General features: G+C 33.1%; 4 protein-coding genes across 4 annotated transcripts; 2 read left to right on the plus strand and 2 right to left on the minus strand.

Moving 5' to 3' along the window:
• Positions 1-262: 262 nt before the first annotated feature.
• On the minus strand, positions 263-1,414 carry GO595_002243 (Tryptophan--tRNA ligase, cytoplasmic; the record flags this gene model as incomplete). Its single annotated transcript, XM_067915131.1, has 1 exon — positions 263-1,414. One exon carries the CDS (start codon positions 1,412-1,414, stop codon positions 263-265), a length of 1,152 nt encoding a protein of 383 aa, XP_067777929.1.
• A 3,492-nt stretch (positions 1,415-4,906) lies between these two features.
• On the plus strand, positions 4,907-6,205 carry GO595_002244 (Methyltransferase FkbM family; the record flags this gene model as incomplete). The annotated part of the gene is made up of 1 exon (XM_067915132.1): positions 4,907-6,205. One exon carries the CDS (start codon positions 4,907-4,909, stop codon positions 6,203-6,205), a length of 1,299 nt encoding a protein of 432 aa, XP_067777930.1.
• Positions 6,206-6,708: 503 nt separating this feature from the next.
• GO595_002245 (uncharacterized protein) lies at positions 6,709-9,321 on the plus strand (the record flags this gene model as incomplete). The annotated part of the gene is made up of 1 exon (XM_067915133.1): positions 6,709-9,321. One exon carries the CDS (start codon positions 6,709-6,711, stop codon positions 9,319-9,321), a length of 2,613 nt encoding a protein of 870 aa, XP_067777931.1.
• A 362-nt stretch (positions 9,322-9,683) lies between these two features.
• Positions 9,684-12,596, minus strand: GO595_002246 (uncharacterized protein; the record flags this gene model as incomplete). Its single annotated transcript, XM_067915134.1, has 1 exon — positions 9,684-12,596. The coding sequence occupies one exon, from the start codon at positions 12,594-12,596 to the stop codon at positions 9,684-9,686; it is 2,913 nt and encodes a 970-aa protein (XP_067777932.1).
• Positions 12,597-12,600: the final 4 nt, after the last annotated feature.

The following is a 12,600-nucleotide window of genomic DNA, read 5'->3' on the forward strand; positions in this document are numbered from 1 at the left end:
AAAAAACTGAATGATTTAATAAAATTCGGAATTTTTGGAATTTTATTCATTTATTGAGAAACGTTTTCATATTATTCTGATATTTTAAACTGAAAATGCGATTAAATTATCATAAATTTTACAGTTGTTAAATAGCCGATAGGGAAATTGAATATAAACGATTGTTTTCTATTCAATTCTTTAGTTGTTTTCCAAAATCTTTCAAGCAGAACATATTGTACATGTGAAAGGCATAAACAAATTATTTAGATATTTTTATTTATTAATTCCAAACCTTTAACGACTCAAACTTTTCGACTACATCATCTGTAATTTGTTCTCTGCCTTTCTTGTGATCGCTAACAAGCTTTTGCAGCACCTTGATGAGCCTCTCCTTCAGCTCTTGCGGCGTCATTCTCTCTTCTCCTTCCTTCAGTTCTCCTTTGCCATATCTTCTTTCTACCTCTGCCAAGTATTCATCATCGTCGTCGAATACGCTTAGGTATTGGTACACAACGTCTTCCTTCAGGTTGGCGCCTTCGGGTGTCCAATCAGTATGAGCGCATTCATTAATTTTGCGCGCGATTTCTTCGTCTGAATCTTGGATATAGATAGCAGAGTCGTTCTTGCTTGCAGTCATCTTTGCGCCACCGCCAAGTGCAGGTATGAATTTGCCATATATTGTTGAAACGCGTTTGGTCTTGAGCCTTTTGGCAATTTCTCGGGCATACCGGAAGTAAGGATCCTGTTCACGACCACATGGGATAAGACAATAGACATCATTTGGATGTGTAAATAATTTGACAAAATATTGGGCAAAGGCAGGTGCAATCTGTTTGGCTGGAAACACTACATAACCAACACTGTGCTCATCAACAAAGCCAAATAATGATTGAATGACATGAAGTGACATGCATCGGGACATTTCTGTTAAAAAGGGAACATTGATGTCGAAATATTTGCTCTCACGCATGATAAAGGTCTTCTCTGGATTAAAGCCTTGAGCTAGAATATCTCTGATGTTGGATTCTGTATATTTTTGAATGGTATCCCATGATAAATCTTTGTCACGAATGAATTTCTCATCATCAGTAACTTGAACAATGAGAAAACAATCTAGTGCATCTTGAAGATATTTGTTAAAAATAAATGGAACGAGATGTCCAAGATGAAGAGCATCGCTTGAGGGACCACGTCCTGTATATAAGTAAATTGTTTTCCCTTGTTCCTTTGCATCAAGAATTTGTGTTAATTCTCGATGAGCAAAGAAAAGACCACGTCTCATAAATTTATGTGGTCTAACACCAGTAACTTTTTCCCAGCGTTGAAGAATTGCATCATCAAGTGCACCGCATCCAAATTCTTCAATAAGGCGTTCTTCTGTCATTTGAGCGGCTCCATCTGTTGCATCAGCAAGTTTGGTATTTGCAGCCATTAGCCAATGGCCACTTTTTCAATTCAAATTGAATTTTTCCCAAAATTTTACCTGTTCATCAAGGCAAATTTAACTCTGAAATTTAATAGAGGAGGGTTTTCTTGAAACTTATCCTTTTCATTATGCATTCAAACAATTAATGGAATTCTTCACATTGCACGTGTAATATTCATACATGAATCCTTCGACATCAACGGTAATTTTGGGGTGGGCCCAAAACAGGACTTTTGGACATAACGATAGAAGTTTACAAAATGCCACTTTCTCACTTTTTGCGGGAATAACCGTGGGTGAAAAAAAGTTCTGAGGCATTATAAAAATGATAAAAAGGGCTGCAAGGTTATTGTTTTGGGAATAGACGGGGTTGGTAAAACGTCATTAATAAGACGCCTCACCGAGGGATATTTTGAATACGGCTTTGCTTTTGCAATATTTGATTTTTACAATTATACTATTCAAATTGAAAATAAAAATGTTAAATTTAATATATGCGACTACCGAAACAGTTGCAGCCCGTACGGTAATATCAAAAGAATATTATCAAATTTGATAAAGGAAAATGATTTCTTCATCATTTGTTATGCAATTGATAATCCTATCTCTTTCGAAAACGTTGAAGAATTTTATAACACAATAGTGTTAATAAAAGGTAAGCAAGCTCCAATTATCATATTGGGGAATAAATGTGATCTTGAAGAAAAACGAATTATCCTGCAAATCAAAGGAAAAGAATTAGCTGCAATCCTAGGTTGTAGTTTTTTTGAGACATCTGCCCTTTCTGACATAAATATCAAAGAACCATTTATAGAATTTGCCAAGGACATCATGAAGCAAAAGAAGAAAAAGAAATTTTTTAATTAAATGAATGTTTTTTATTTTTTTATTTTTTTTTTTTTTTAAACTAATTTTTATGAATAGTGTGTGAATGAAATGTAACATTATAATAAAATGATTTACATATTTAAATTTTTGAGTTTGAAGCCAAAAGAACTAAACCCAAATTAAACTATGATTATTTTAATGATTTGTTTTCAAATAAAAATTAAAATTGAAACATCTCTTAATCTGTGGAATTGACTTAATACTAATTGTGGATAACTATTCACATGATTTATTGCAACAATTATTAAAAATTAGAAAGCAAAATTATTATATTGAGGAATCTAATTTTTGTTCTTTGAGATTTGTTCTAACCCGATTTGGTCTCCAAATAAACGGTCGCTAATGTAAAGCAATCAAAAAGTTGTTGGTTCTATTTAATAACTATACATAAAAACTGTCATGAAAGTGCATAATTTCTAGAATTTTGATTTACCAAGGTAATAAAAATATTATTCATGAATTTTCTGTATCAATTTAATATTGTAATACTTCATTAATATTATTTAATTTTAAATTCTTTACTCACTTTCTATGTATGGAGAGAGGTCCTTATAAGCAACGAATCTATACATTCGAACAAATATTAGAATTCGAATGAAGAATAAAAGAACACAAGCAAACAATCAAAGGGCTGATGAAGGAAGAAAAAATAGGAATCAAGCGCCTTAAAAAAGAATTTGCTCTTGCTCAAGTTCCATTTCCAGAGATCCAACGGGGAAGAAAGCCATCAGAGATCACACAGGATGAAATAGATGCAGTCATTGAGTATCGAAAAAAGTTCGCTGTGGGCTATCAAAAATGCGCTTTTGCATTGATGAAGAAGAATATTGCAACGATATCAGCTCGAAAGTGTGCCTCGATATATGAATCGGAGGGTCTTTTTCTATATGAGCATGAATATATAGAAAAGGATGAAGAAAGAATTAGATATGTTGCAAAAATGGTGGGCCAAATTTGGCACACGAATCTGCATTAAATCGATGATCTCATCATTAAGCAAGAAAATGGGAGCGAAGTACGAAGCGAACAGTACATTGTTGCATTTCTTGATGATAGATTCCGCTTTATCATTCATGCAACCATTGTGTTAAACAAAGAAAGCTCAACAATTGCTCAACAATTAGAGATTGCACTCACAAAGGCCTCAGCTCCTGCTCGGATTGTTATCGACAATGGAGGGGAGTTTGTTGGTAAACCCTTCCAAGCTATTCTTTCACACAATGGGATAAAAGATTGGCGAACTGCACCATACACACCACAACAAAATGGGAAAATGGAAAGGTGGTGGGAAACATATGAAAGATCAAAAGGTGCATCCGATCTTCAAACTGTCATCCATGAATATAACTTTGCATGGAGACACCACGGTCTCCATGAAATGACATGAAAGTGGATGACATGAAAGTGGATGACACCATCAGACATGTGGCTTAGTGAACCTCATTGGTCACCTGGATGCCCTGACGGAGTTGAATTCGTCAAAAAGATATCTGCTAAATGAAAATTTAGCATTATTTTTTCTGAATGAGGTGTTTAGATTCTTTACCAAGCTTTGCCATACAAAGCTTGGTGATCGATGGAGATAATCGATCGACTGATCGATTGATCAACATCAACCGACCCACCTGTTTTGTATTCTGTTGCAGTTGAAATTGCGTTATCACCAGTATGGTCTGGCCACAACCGTCCCAATTAGCACAAAAACATTGCACACAAACACCGATCAATAACCGACCAATCGAATAGATAACAATCAAAACCGTTAATTTTTCCATTACGATAAAGGACCGTTTATTTGGAGACCAAATCGGGTTACTACATTGTTCTTTGAGATTAACCTCCAAATTTATCATTGAAACCGTTTTTCAGGTTTGTTCGATGAGTATTTCGGCTAAACGGTTTTTGCAGGAAAATTCTAAACATTTTTACTACTTTGTTTAATTTTAGCTGTTTTATTGCTTATTTTATGCGAATATTCAACATCAATATCTCGTTTAAGGGATGGTGAAATATACACTAGAGGCAATTTTAATCCTTTCATGAAATTATCAATTCCACAATATGGGCCATACACAAATAATCCGAGTTTCATATATAAGTCTTTATCCAAGTCAATGTGTATTCGAAGAACCAGGTTTAGTTTCGAGTTTGCACGTCTTTTTGATAAACATTTGGATAATAGTCAACTTTCAAAATCGAATATATTAATATTTGGAGGCATGACATCTGTTGGTTCATCACTTAAACGATTATTTCATAAATTTAATATATCTTTTGTTTCTGTTAATGGTATTAATGAAATTGATTTTTCTACACCTGATTCATATAAAGTTTTAAATACAGTTCGTATAGCGAAAGCGATCATAGCCTATCAACCTCCATTAGTACGTCATACATATTCAGATGGTTATAATTATACGGTAAATATATCGACAAAATATATTTCAGGATTATCAAAATATTTCAAAAAAAAAACGAATTCCATTTACTTTTGTTGCGACACAACCTATTTATAACGAGACAGATATTGTAATTAAAAATGGCGGCAATGTCATTGAAATTCCATATTTAATTGATTCTAAAGCAGTAAAAGATCTTGAAAATCCGACAATGCGAGCAGTTCGTGAATGTTTAAAAGTCAATTATACAAACGTTGAATATTTGCCATTTCTTAAATATGAAAGTATTACTTCCGATGAAGTTGCTAAATTCGTAATGAATGTCTTCAATCCGAAAGGACATATTTTACTTAAAGGTCATTCTACTATTGATATTGAAAGTGCAGTTAAAATCGCACTTAAGTCAGCTAACATTTCGAAATGTTCCGTTCATTTCCATAACTATTCACATAAAGTAAGTTATAACTCAAAATATAATTTCAAGAAATTTATAGGTCAAAAAGATACTGATGTAAAAACACTTATTGCAGATGCATATAAAGGTTTCAAATTAAAACAAAATCCAGACAAAAAATATTACGCATCAATTGTTCTCACAGGTCGTAATGATGGTTATGGTATTGGGTTTGAAAATCGTGCGCAAAACTTTCTTAAAGCTATTGATTATGCACTTAAAGTTGTTCCACTTGCAGATGTCGAAATTGTCCTTGTCGATTATGCGACGCCTGTTAAGAACAAGTTATTATCAGAGGTGTTAAAGGTTCCATCCGGTTTACATGATAAGATTCGATTTATAGTTGTTCCACCATCAGTTCATACTATGTTAGAAGAACGCTATCAAACGAAATATGATTTTCTTGAATATGTTGCGAAAAACATTGGAATCCGTCGCTTGTTTGGTAAGTTTATCTTGACGACGAATGCTGATTGTTTATTCCCAACTGAATTCTTCGAGTTAATTGCAGCTCATCAATTTAATTCGGCTGTAGTTTATAGAGGAAATCGTTGGGATTTAAAGCCGGATACATTAAAGACACATAATATTACTATGGATAACCTCATAAAGATTATATCCGAAACATGGACAGTTAGTAATATGGATATAGTCCAATGGTGTACTGACTTCGATTATAGATTCGCCGTAATCGATTCATGTCGTGAATATAAACGTAAAGCGGCTTCATGCGCACCTGGAGACTTCCAAATGTTGTCGAAATATATGTGGGAGGCAGTACAGGGATTTAATGAAGTCCCAGCAAACCCCGCAACAGATTCTGTGTTCATCGCAAGAATGATGAAATTAATGCCAGGCTATATGCCAATGTTCGTACACCCATTGTTCTTACATCAATATCATAATCAGTCGTACGGAAAAAGAAAAATATTTCCAAAAGAAAAGCCCGCAAAAAATGATTATTGCTGTATCGGAAATTGTATTTCTTGCGCACCGTTTTATGATCGTAATGATTGGGGACTTATTAATTATACATTTAGAGAAATAATGTTTTGATAAATTTGTCTTGTTTTTTATATAAATTTTTGTACTAAACACCTAAAATTATATTAAGAAATAATATTATGGTGAATTGTTTTTGTATAAAAAAATAATGTGTTTAAACACTGACCATAAATATGAAATTCTGTGCGTTTTGATCGGCTATGTCAAGAATTGATGACATGTTGCGTCACTTTTAAAGACATGCTATGTGACATGAAGCAGAAAAAATGAAAAGAACTATTTTTGCGGATTTCCCACCTGCTTTCCCAATTTTACTTGTTCCCTTGGGCGAAAAAAGTGATAAAACAGACTTATTGATCGAAAATTTAGTGAAAGAACCTATTATAATCCATTCTTCAAGAGATAGTCAATTAACAAATTCATGTAAGATGAAAAAAATTTCTATACCAAATGATTTAAAAGCCCAAGTAATTTACATTGCGAGCATTCAAGAATTAATACCCATTCAAGAAAGATTATTTAATGAAAGACATTTACCTTTTTTCAAATTCTTTATGACTATATTCCTTATTGACTATAGCCGAAATAAAAATCATCAAGAACTTTGTGGTTGTGTTAAAAGTCAAAAATTCTTACCTAATTCAAAAACTATTGGTTTTATTTATTACTTAGCAACAGAAGATGCTGCAGATTATCAATCAGATACAACCCACATTTCTCTAGCTGTTTATGGGGAAAAAGCAATTGTCAACATCAAAGAATTCCTCACGACTTTGTTTCTCCAATCACTCAGAGATTCTGTTGAAACGCTCAAGAAAATTGAAAAAACGTCAAAACCCGATTTTGATACCATCATTCAAAATGAAGTTCTATCATTTCTATCAATTGAAAGAAATGACATCAGCTCAAGTTTGATGAGAACCCTTCAAGCATTAGAGAAGGGCGGTCAGCCTAATTACACAAAACTTGGAACATTTTTTGAGATATCTGCATTAGCAGAAAGCGTTTTCCCTGGAATTGCATCTGAATTAAAACTTGAAGAACACTATCCGAGTATTCCTATGATGTGTGGAATCGACGTTTTCGCAGAAAGGCAAAATATTCAATATGTTCTTTACATTATTTCTGCATCATGCTTCTTGAAAGCCAAATCTCCAACGCTTGTAATAGGGTGTATTTTAAGAGCTATTCAATGTTCACCAAATCCAACTTTCCTTATAAATGAGATTACAAATTTCATTACAAAATTACAAATTGGACCACAATCTCAGTTTTTCGAGATGTGTGCATTTGAGCTTGTATATATTGCAGGGAAATACTGTCCTCGAAAAGTTCCTTTGATCTGTTATAAATTTCTTAACGTTTTCACATTTGATGCAAAAGCTGATTTTCAGCGGCATCTATTTCATGTGCTTCTAAAATCTGCACCAAATGATCCTGTTCTTCGTAATCTATGTTCAAATTTGATTACATCAATCATTACATCAGGACAAAATCCATCTATCGTATCTAGGCTTCTTCTTGATTTCCTATCATCATGTGGGCCATCTCTTTCAAAAGAAGACCAGGAAAATCTTTTCTCAAGGCTGCTAGGGATAACGATGGGCGACGCACGTTATCCTTGTAACTTTGGACTTGTTGCAAGAAAAGTGAAATTCATCCAGCCAAAAGTGACGTTCAAATCACAGGGGCGCCCCGCTGAGCAATCAAGCATCTTCAAGTATAGTTTTCTTGGTAACAATTCAGAACAAAAAGAAATCGAAGTTGGTATAGGATTTAAAGCAAGAGTTTCCTTCGAACTTTTTAATCCATGTAAAATACCACTTTTGACATCTATTCGAATCACAGATATTCCAAATTGTATAGTTTATGAGAACTCACAGACAATAAGTGGAAACAGTGGGACTAACATTGTTTGTGGGTTTGTTCCAAAGGAACCAGGATCTTATACAATTTCAACAATAGAATGTATCGCTTATCATTGTGTACAAAAAATCATGTTTGAGCAACCACTCACAGTAAGAGTTATTCCTGATGTTGTCCAATTTAAATATCGTACTGATTTACCAATGACTCATAAGATCAGTGTTTTTGAAGGAGAAAAACTTAGCTTTAATGTATGGATCATGAACTCAGGGAATATCCCTATCGAAAACATCCAACTCCAGTTTCCTGATGGCGTTGCTAAGACTGTTTCCTCCCCGGGGCTTCCTGTTCACCCATTCACTGAGACGATGGTTAACGTTCAAATGACGGTTGCCGATAAGATGGATCGCATCAAGTTCGATATTGTTTGTTCTTCTCATCTGAGCGAAATACTAACAGTATCAGAGTTTGTTCAAGAGATAGAAGTAAAGCCTGCGATCTCATTAGCAAGGATTTATACTCTTGAAAAATCGCCTGACATATCTGCTGACTTCTCCAAATTTATTTTTATCGCGTTTGATATTGTTAACAATAGCTCTACAAATATTTTCGATTATTCAATCGCATTCGAACAACCTTATGATATTGGATGTAAATTCAAAAGTATTGTTTCGAATGTTCCTAGGTCAGGAATGTTATCCACAAATGAAACAATGGTATCCATTGTTGCCGTCGAAAAGGAAATTCTTCGAAATGCTAATAAAGTTGATGTCAAAAGAGCAGTAATTGCTGCTCAAAATGAGGAAGATAGAATCAAAGGAAGGCTTAGCAAGCAGCAAAGAGAAGATTTGGACAAGAGAGTTGCTATTTCAATATTCCTTGAAACTAATCTAAAGTTTGAATGGAAGACAACTGGTGGAAGGATTGGTGTACTATCAATTCACTCGGTTATTCCATCTGCTGAACTTCTTGCAGAGCTTAAATGCAATCGACCAGAAGTTATATGCAATTTTGTAAGCTGTGAAAAGGAAAAAGTGCCAATCAACAAAAAAGTGACACTTAAAATTCAATACCCAAATACACTTGTGAAAAAATGTAAAATTGATCTTGGAATGTATATGGATCCTTCATTTGGAATTGCATGGGGTGAAAAACTTGAGCAAATGGATGAAGTTGGGAAAGAAGAATTTGAATTTACATTTTTCTTCACAAAGCCAGGAAAGTTTTCCTTTGGTGTGGAATATTCAACAGCTACAGGAATTTGTGGGTTTTCCTGCGCTAAATGTATGATTGTTGAGTAAAATATGTTTTGAATAATTTATTCAAATTGTTCAATTTCACAAAAATGTTCGATCACATCTTTTGCATTGTTTTGTAAATAATTTTATCTACGAAATATGTTTATTTGTTTTTGTATATTGCAGAACATCGCATATTAAATTATTAATTATTAATTTGTACTATTTTACTGAAGGAATTGCACAATATCAAATTCAAATAATACTATTAAATAATTGCAGTACAATATTTTCAGATTGTTTGTTAAGTGTGATCGCATATTACGAATCAATTAGTATAAAAAAATGTTTGAGTACAATGTACAATTTAATATAACCATTTGATTAAAAATATATTTATTGAAATATAAAAACAATTTAAACACCTAAAAGTAATCCAAACTGATGCTGAGATCCTCTGCATCAGATCCGTCACTTTCTACAGGTACCACATCAGCTTTAGCGTCTGTAACCAACGACTGGTGTTCAGGCTTGTCACTGTCATCAAATGAAGATGAAACATGTTTTTCGTTGCTGATGTGCTTTGATGACTTTGATGAAGAACTGTCTAATTTGACATCTTCGATTTCACTGCTCTTATTTATGTTTTCGCTATGTTTTGATGACTTTGAAGCCGAACTATGAATTTTAATATCTTCAATGTCTTTGATTTCATTTACATTTTGACTGTGATTTGATGACTTTGACGAAGAACTGTCAAATTTAACATCTTCGATTTCGCTGCTCTTATTTATGTTTTCGTTATGTTTTGATGACTTTGATGAAGCACTTTGTAATTTGATGTCTTCGATTTTGCTGATTTCATTTACATTTTGACTGTGCTTTGATGACTTTGATGAAGAACTGTCAAATTTAACATCTTCGATTTCGCTGCTCTTATTTATGTTTTCGCTATGCTTTGATGACTTTGATGAAGCACTTTGTAATTTGACATCTTCGATTTCACTGCTCTTATTTATATTTTCGCTATGTTTTGAAGCGGTACTATGAATTTTAATATCTTCGATGTCTTTGATTTCATTTACTTTTTGACTTTGCTTTGAGGATTTGGACGAAGTACTTTGCAATTTGACATCTTCAATTCCATTTATGTTTTTACTGTTCATTGATGACTTTGAAGCAGAACTTTGGAATTTCCCTTCTTCGTTTCCGATTTTGATGTCATCAAGTGGTATTTTTAATAAATTTTCGTCGTGCTTTGATGATTTTGTTCGATTTGAAGCTGAACTTAAAATATTTTCTTTATGTTGTGATGACTTTGAGTGTATTGATGACGAACTTTGGAATTTCGTTTCTTCTTTTTCTGATGCTCTTCGTGCTGAACTCAATTCTTTACTATGTTTCGATGATATTGATTTTCTTGATATTGAACTTTCGTGATTTGATAATTCTTTTCTCGATGATAAACGTGAAGCTGAACTTAACATATTTTCTTTGTGTTGCGATGATATCGATTTAATTGATGAAGAACTTTGGAATTTCATTTCTTCTTTTGCTGATGCTCTTCGTGGTGAACTTAACTCTTTACTATGTTTCGATGATATTGATTTCTTTGATGCTGAACTTAACATATTTTCATTTCGTTTTGATGAAAGTGATTTATTTGATATTGAACTTTCATGTTCTGAAGGTTCTTTTCTCGATGACAAACGTGAAGCTGAACTTAACATATTTTCTTTGTGTCGTGATGATATCGATTTAATTGATGACGAACTTTGGAATTTCGTTTCTTCTTTTTCTGATGCTCTTCGTGCTGAACTCAATTCTTTACTATGTTTCGATGATATTGATTTTCTTGATATTGAACTTTCGTGATTTGATAATTCTTTTCTCGATGATAAACGTGAAGCTGAACTTAACATATTTTCTTTATGTTGCGATGATATTGATTTAATTGATGACGAACTTTGGAATTTCATTTCTTCTTTTTCTGATGCTCTTCGTGCTGAACTTAATTCTTTACTATGTTTCGATGATATTGATTTCTTTGATGCTGAACTTTGGTATTTCTCTTTTCTCGATGATAAACGTGAAGCTAAACTTAACATATTTTCTTTATGCCGTGATGACTTTGATCTCATTGAAGCAGAACTTTGGAATTTCCCTTCTTCGTTTCCGATTTTGATGTCATCAAGTGGTATTTTTAATAAATTTTTGTCGTGCTTTGATGATTTTGTTCGATTTGAAGCTGAACTTAACATATTTTCTTTATGTTGTGATGACTTTGAGCGTATTGATGACGAACTTTGGAATTTCATTTCTTCTTTTTCTGATGCTCTTCGTGGTGAACTTAATTCTTTACTATGTTTCGATGATATTGAACTTAACATATTTTCATTTTTCTTTGATGAATCTGAATCTGAACTTAGCATATCGAAGTTCGACGAATTTGAATGCGAACTTTTTGATTTTTCTTCTTCTTTTCCTATAAATTCATCACTTGATGATGAGCTTGACAATTTTTCATTCTTTTTCGATGAATCAGATGCATTTTCTGATGACGTACTTAGTAAATTCACTTCGTCTTTGATTATTATATCATTACCATCAGAAGACATTGAATTTGAAGAAAATAATTTCGTTTCATCTTTATCGTCTTTATGTTTTTCACTCGAACTAAGTTTTTTATCATTATTTGATAATGTATTACTTCGAGCACTAGATGTTTTTGTACTTATTCTAGAAGTCTTGGAACTAACAGAAGATTTGTCAGATAATTTATTTGTTTGATAACCAATTTTAATACTTTCTTTTGGAAATTTGCGCTTATATGTGGCACTGTAACTTTTTTTACTGTTGTTTGTTGAGTACGGGGTTGTATATTCTGCATAACTCTCATTTGATGCAGATGAAATGTCGCTTGGATCTGGTATAACGGAAGATGAAGAAGTAACATATGAAGATGAAACATAATTAGAAGTTCGGGATGATGATGAAGGATACCGCACATCGGAATCAAATAAATTGAACTCAACAAATTTCCCTTCTTTTCTTGTTGAACTTTTGGTACTATTCCAATCTTCAATCCTTTTTGATTTATTTGGTCTAGTATCAATTTTCCTGATCATTGCACTGTGGTCTTGATATGCTTTTTGTACCTTTTCTTTATATCTTTCTTGTTTTTCATAATGAAGTTGAATTCTTGGTGATATGTCAGGTCGAGAAGTATTAATAATTGGTCTAGAACGTTGCAGGGCTTCCATGTGCCTTTTGTATGCACGTTCTTTTTCTTGAATATCAAGAAACCGATTTGAAACTGGTGGTTCTCTCACAGACATATTT

Source organism: Histomonas meleagridis (genome assembly GCF_020186115.1).
Source record: "Histomonas meleagridis strain 2922-C6/04-10x chromosome Unknown contig_16, whole genome shotgun sequence".
NCBI classification, from domain to species: Eukaryota; Parabasalia; order Tritrichomonadida; family Dientamoebidae; genus Histomonas; species Histomonas meleagridis.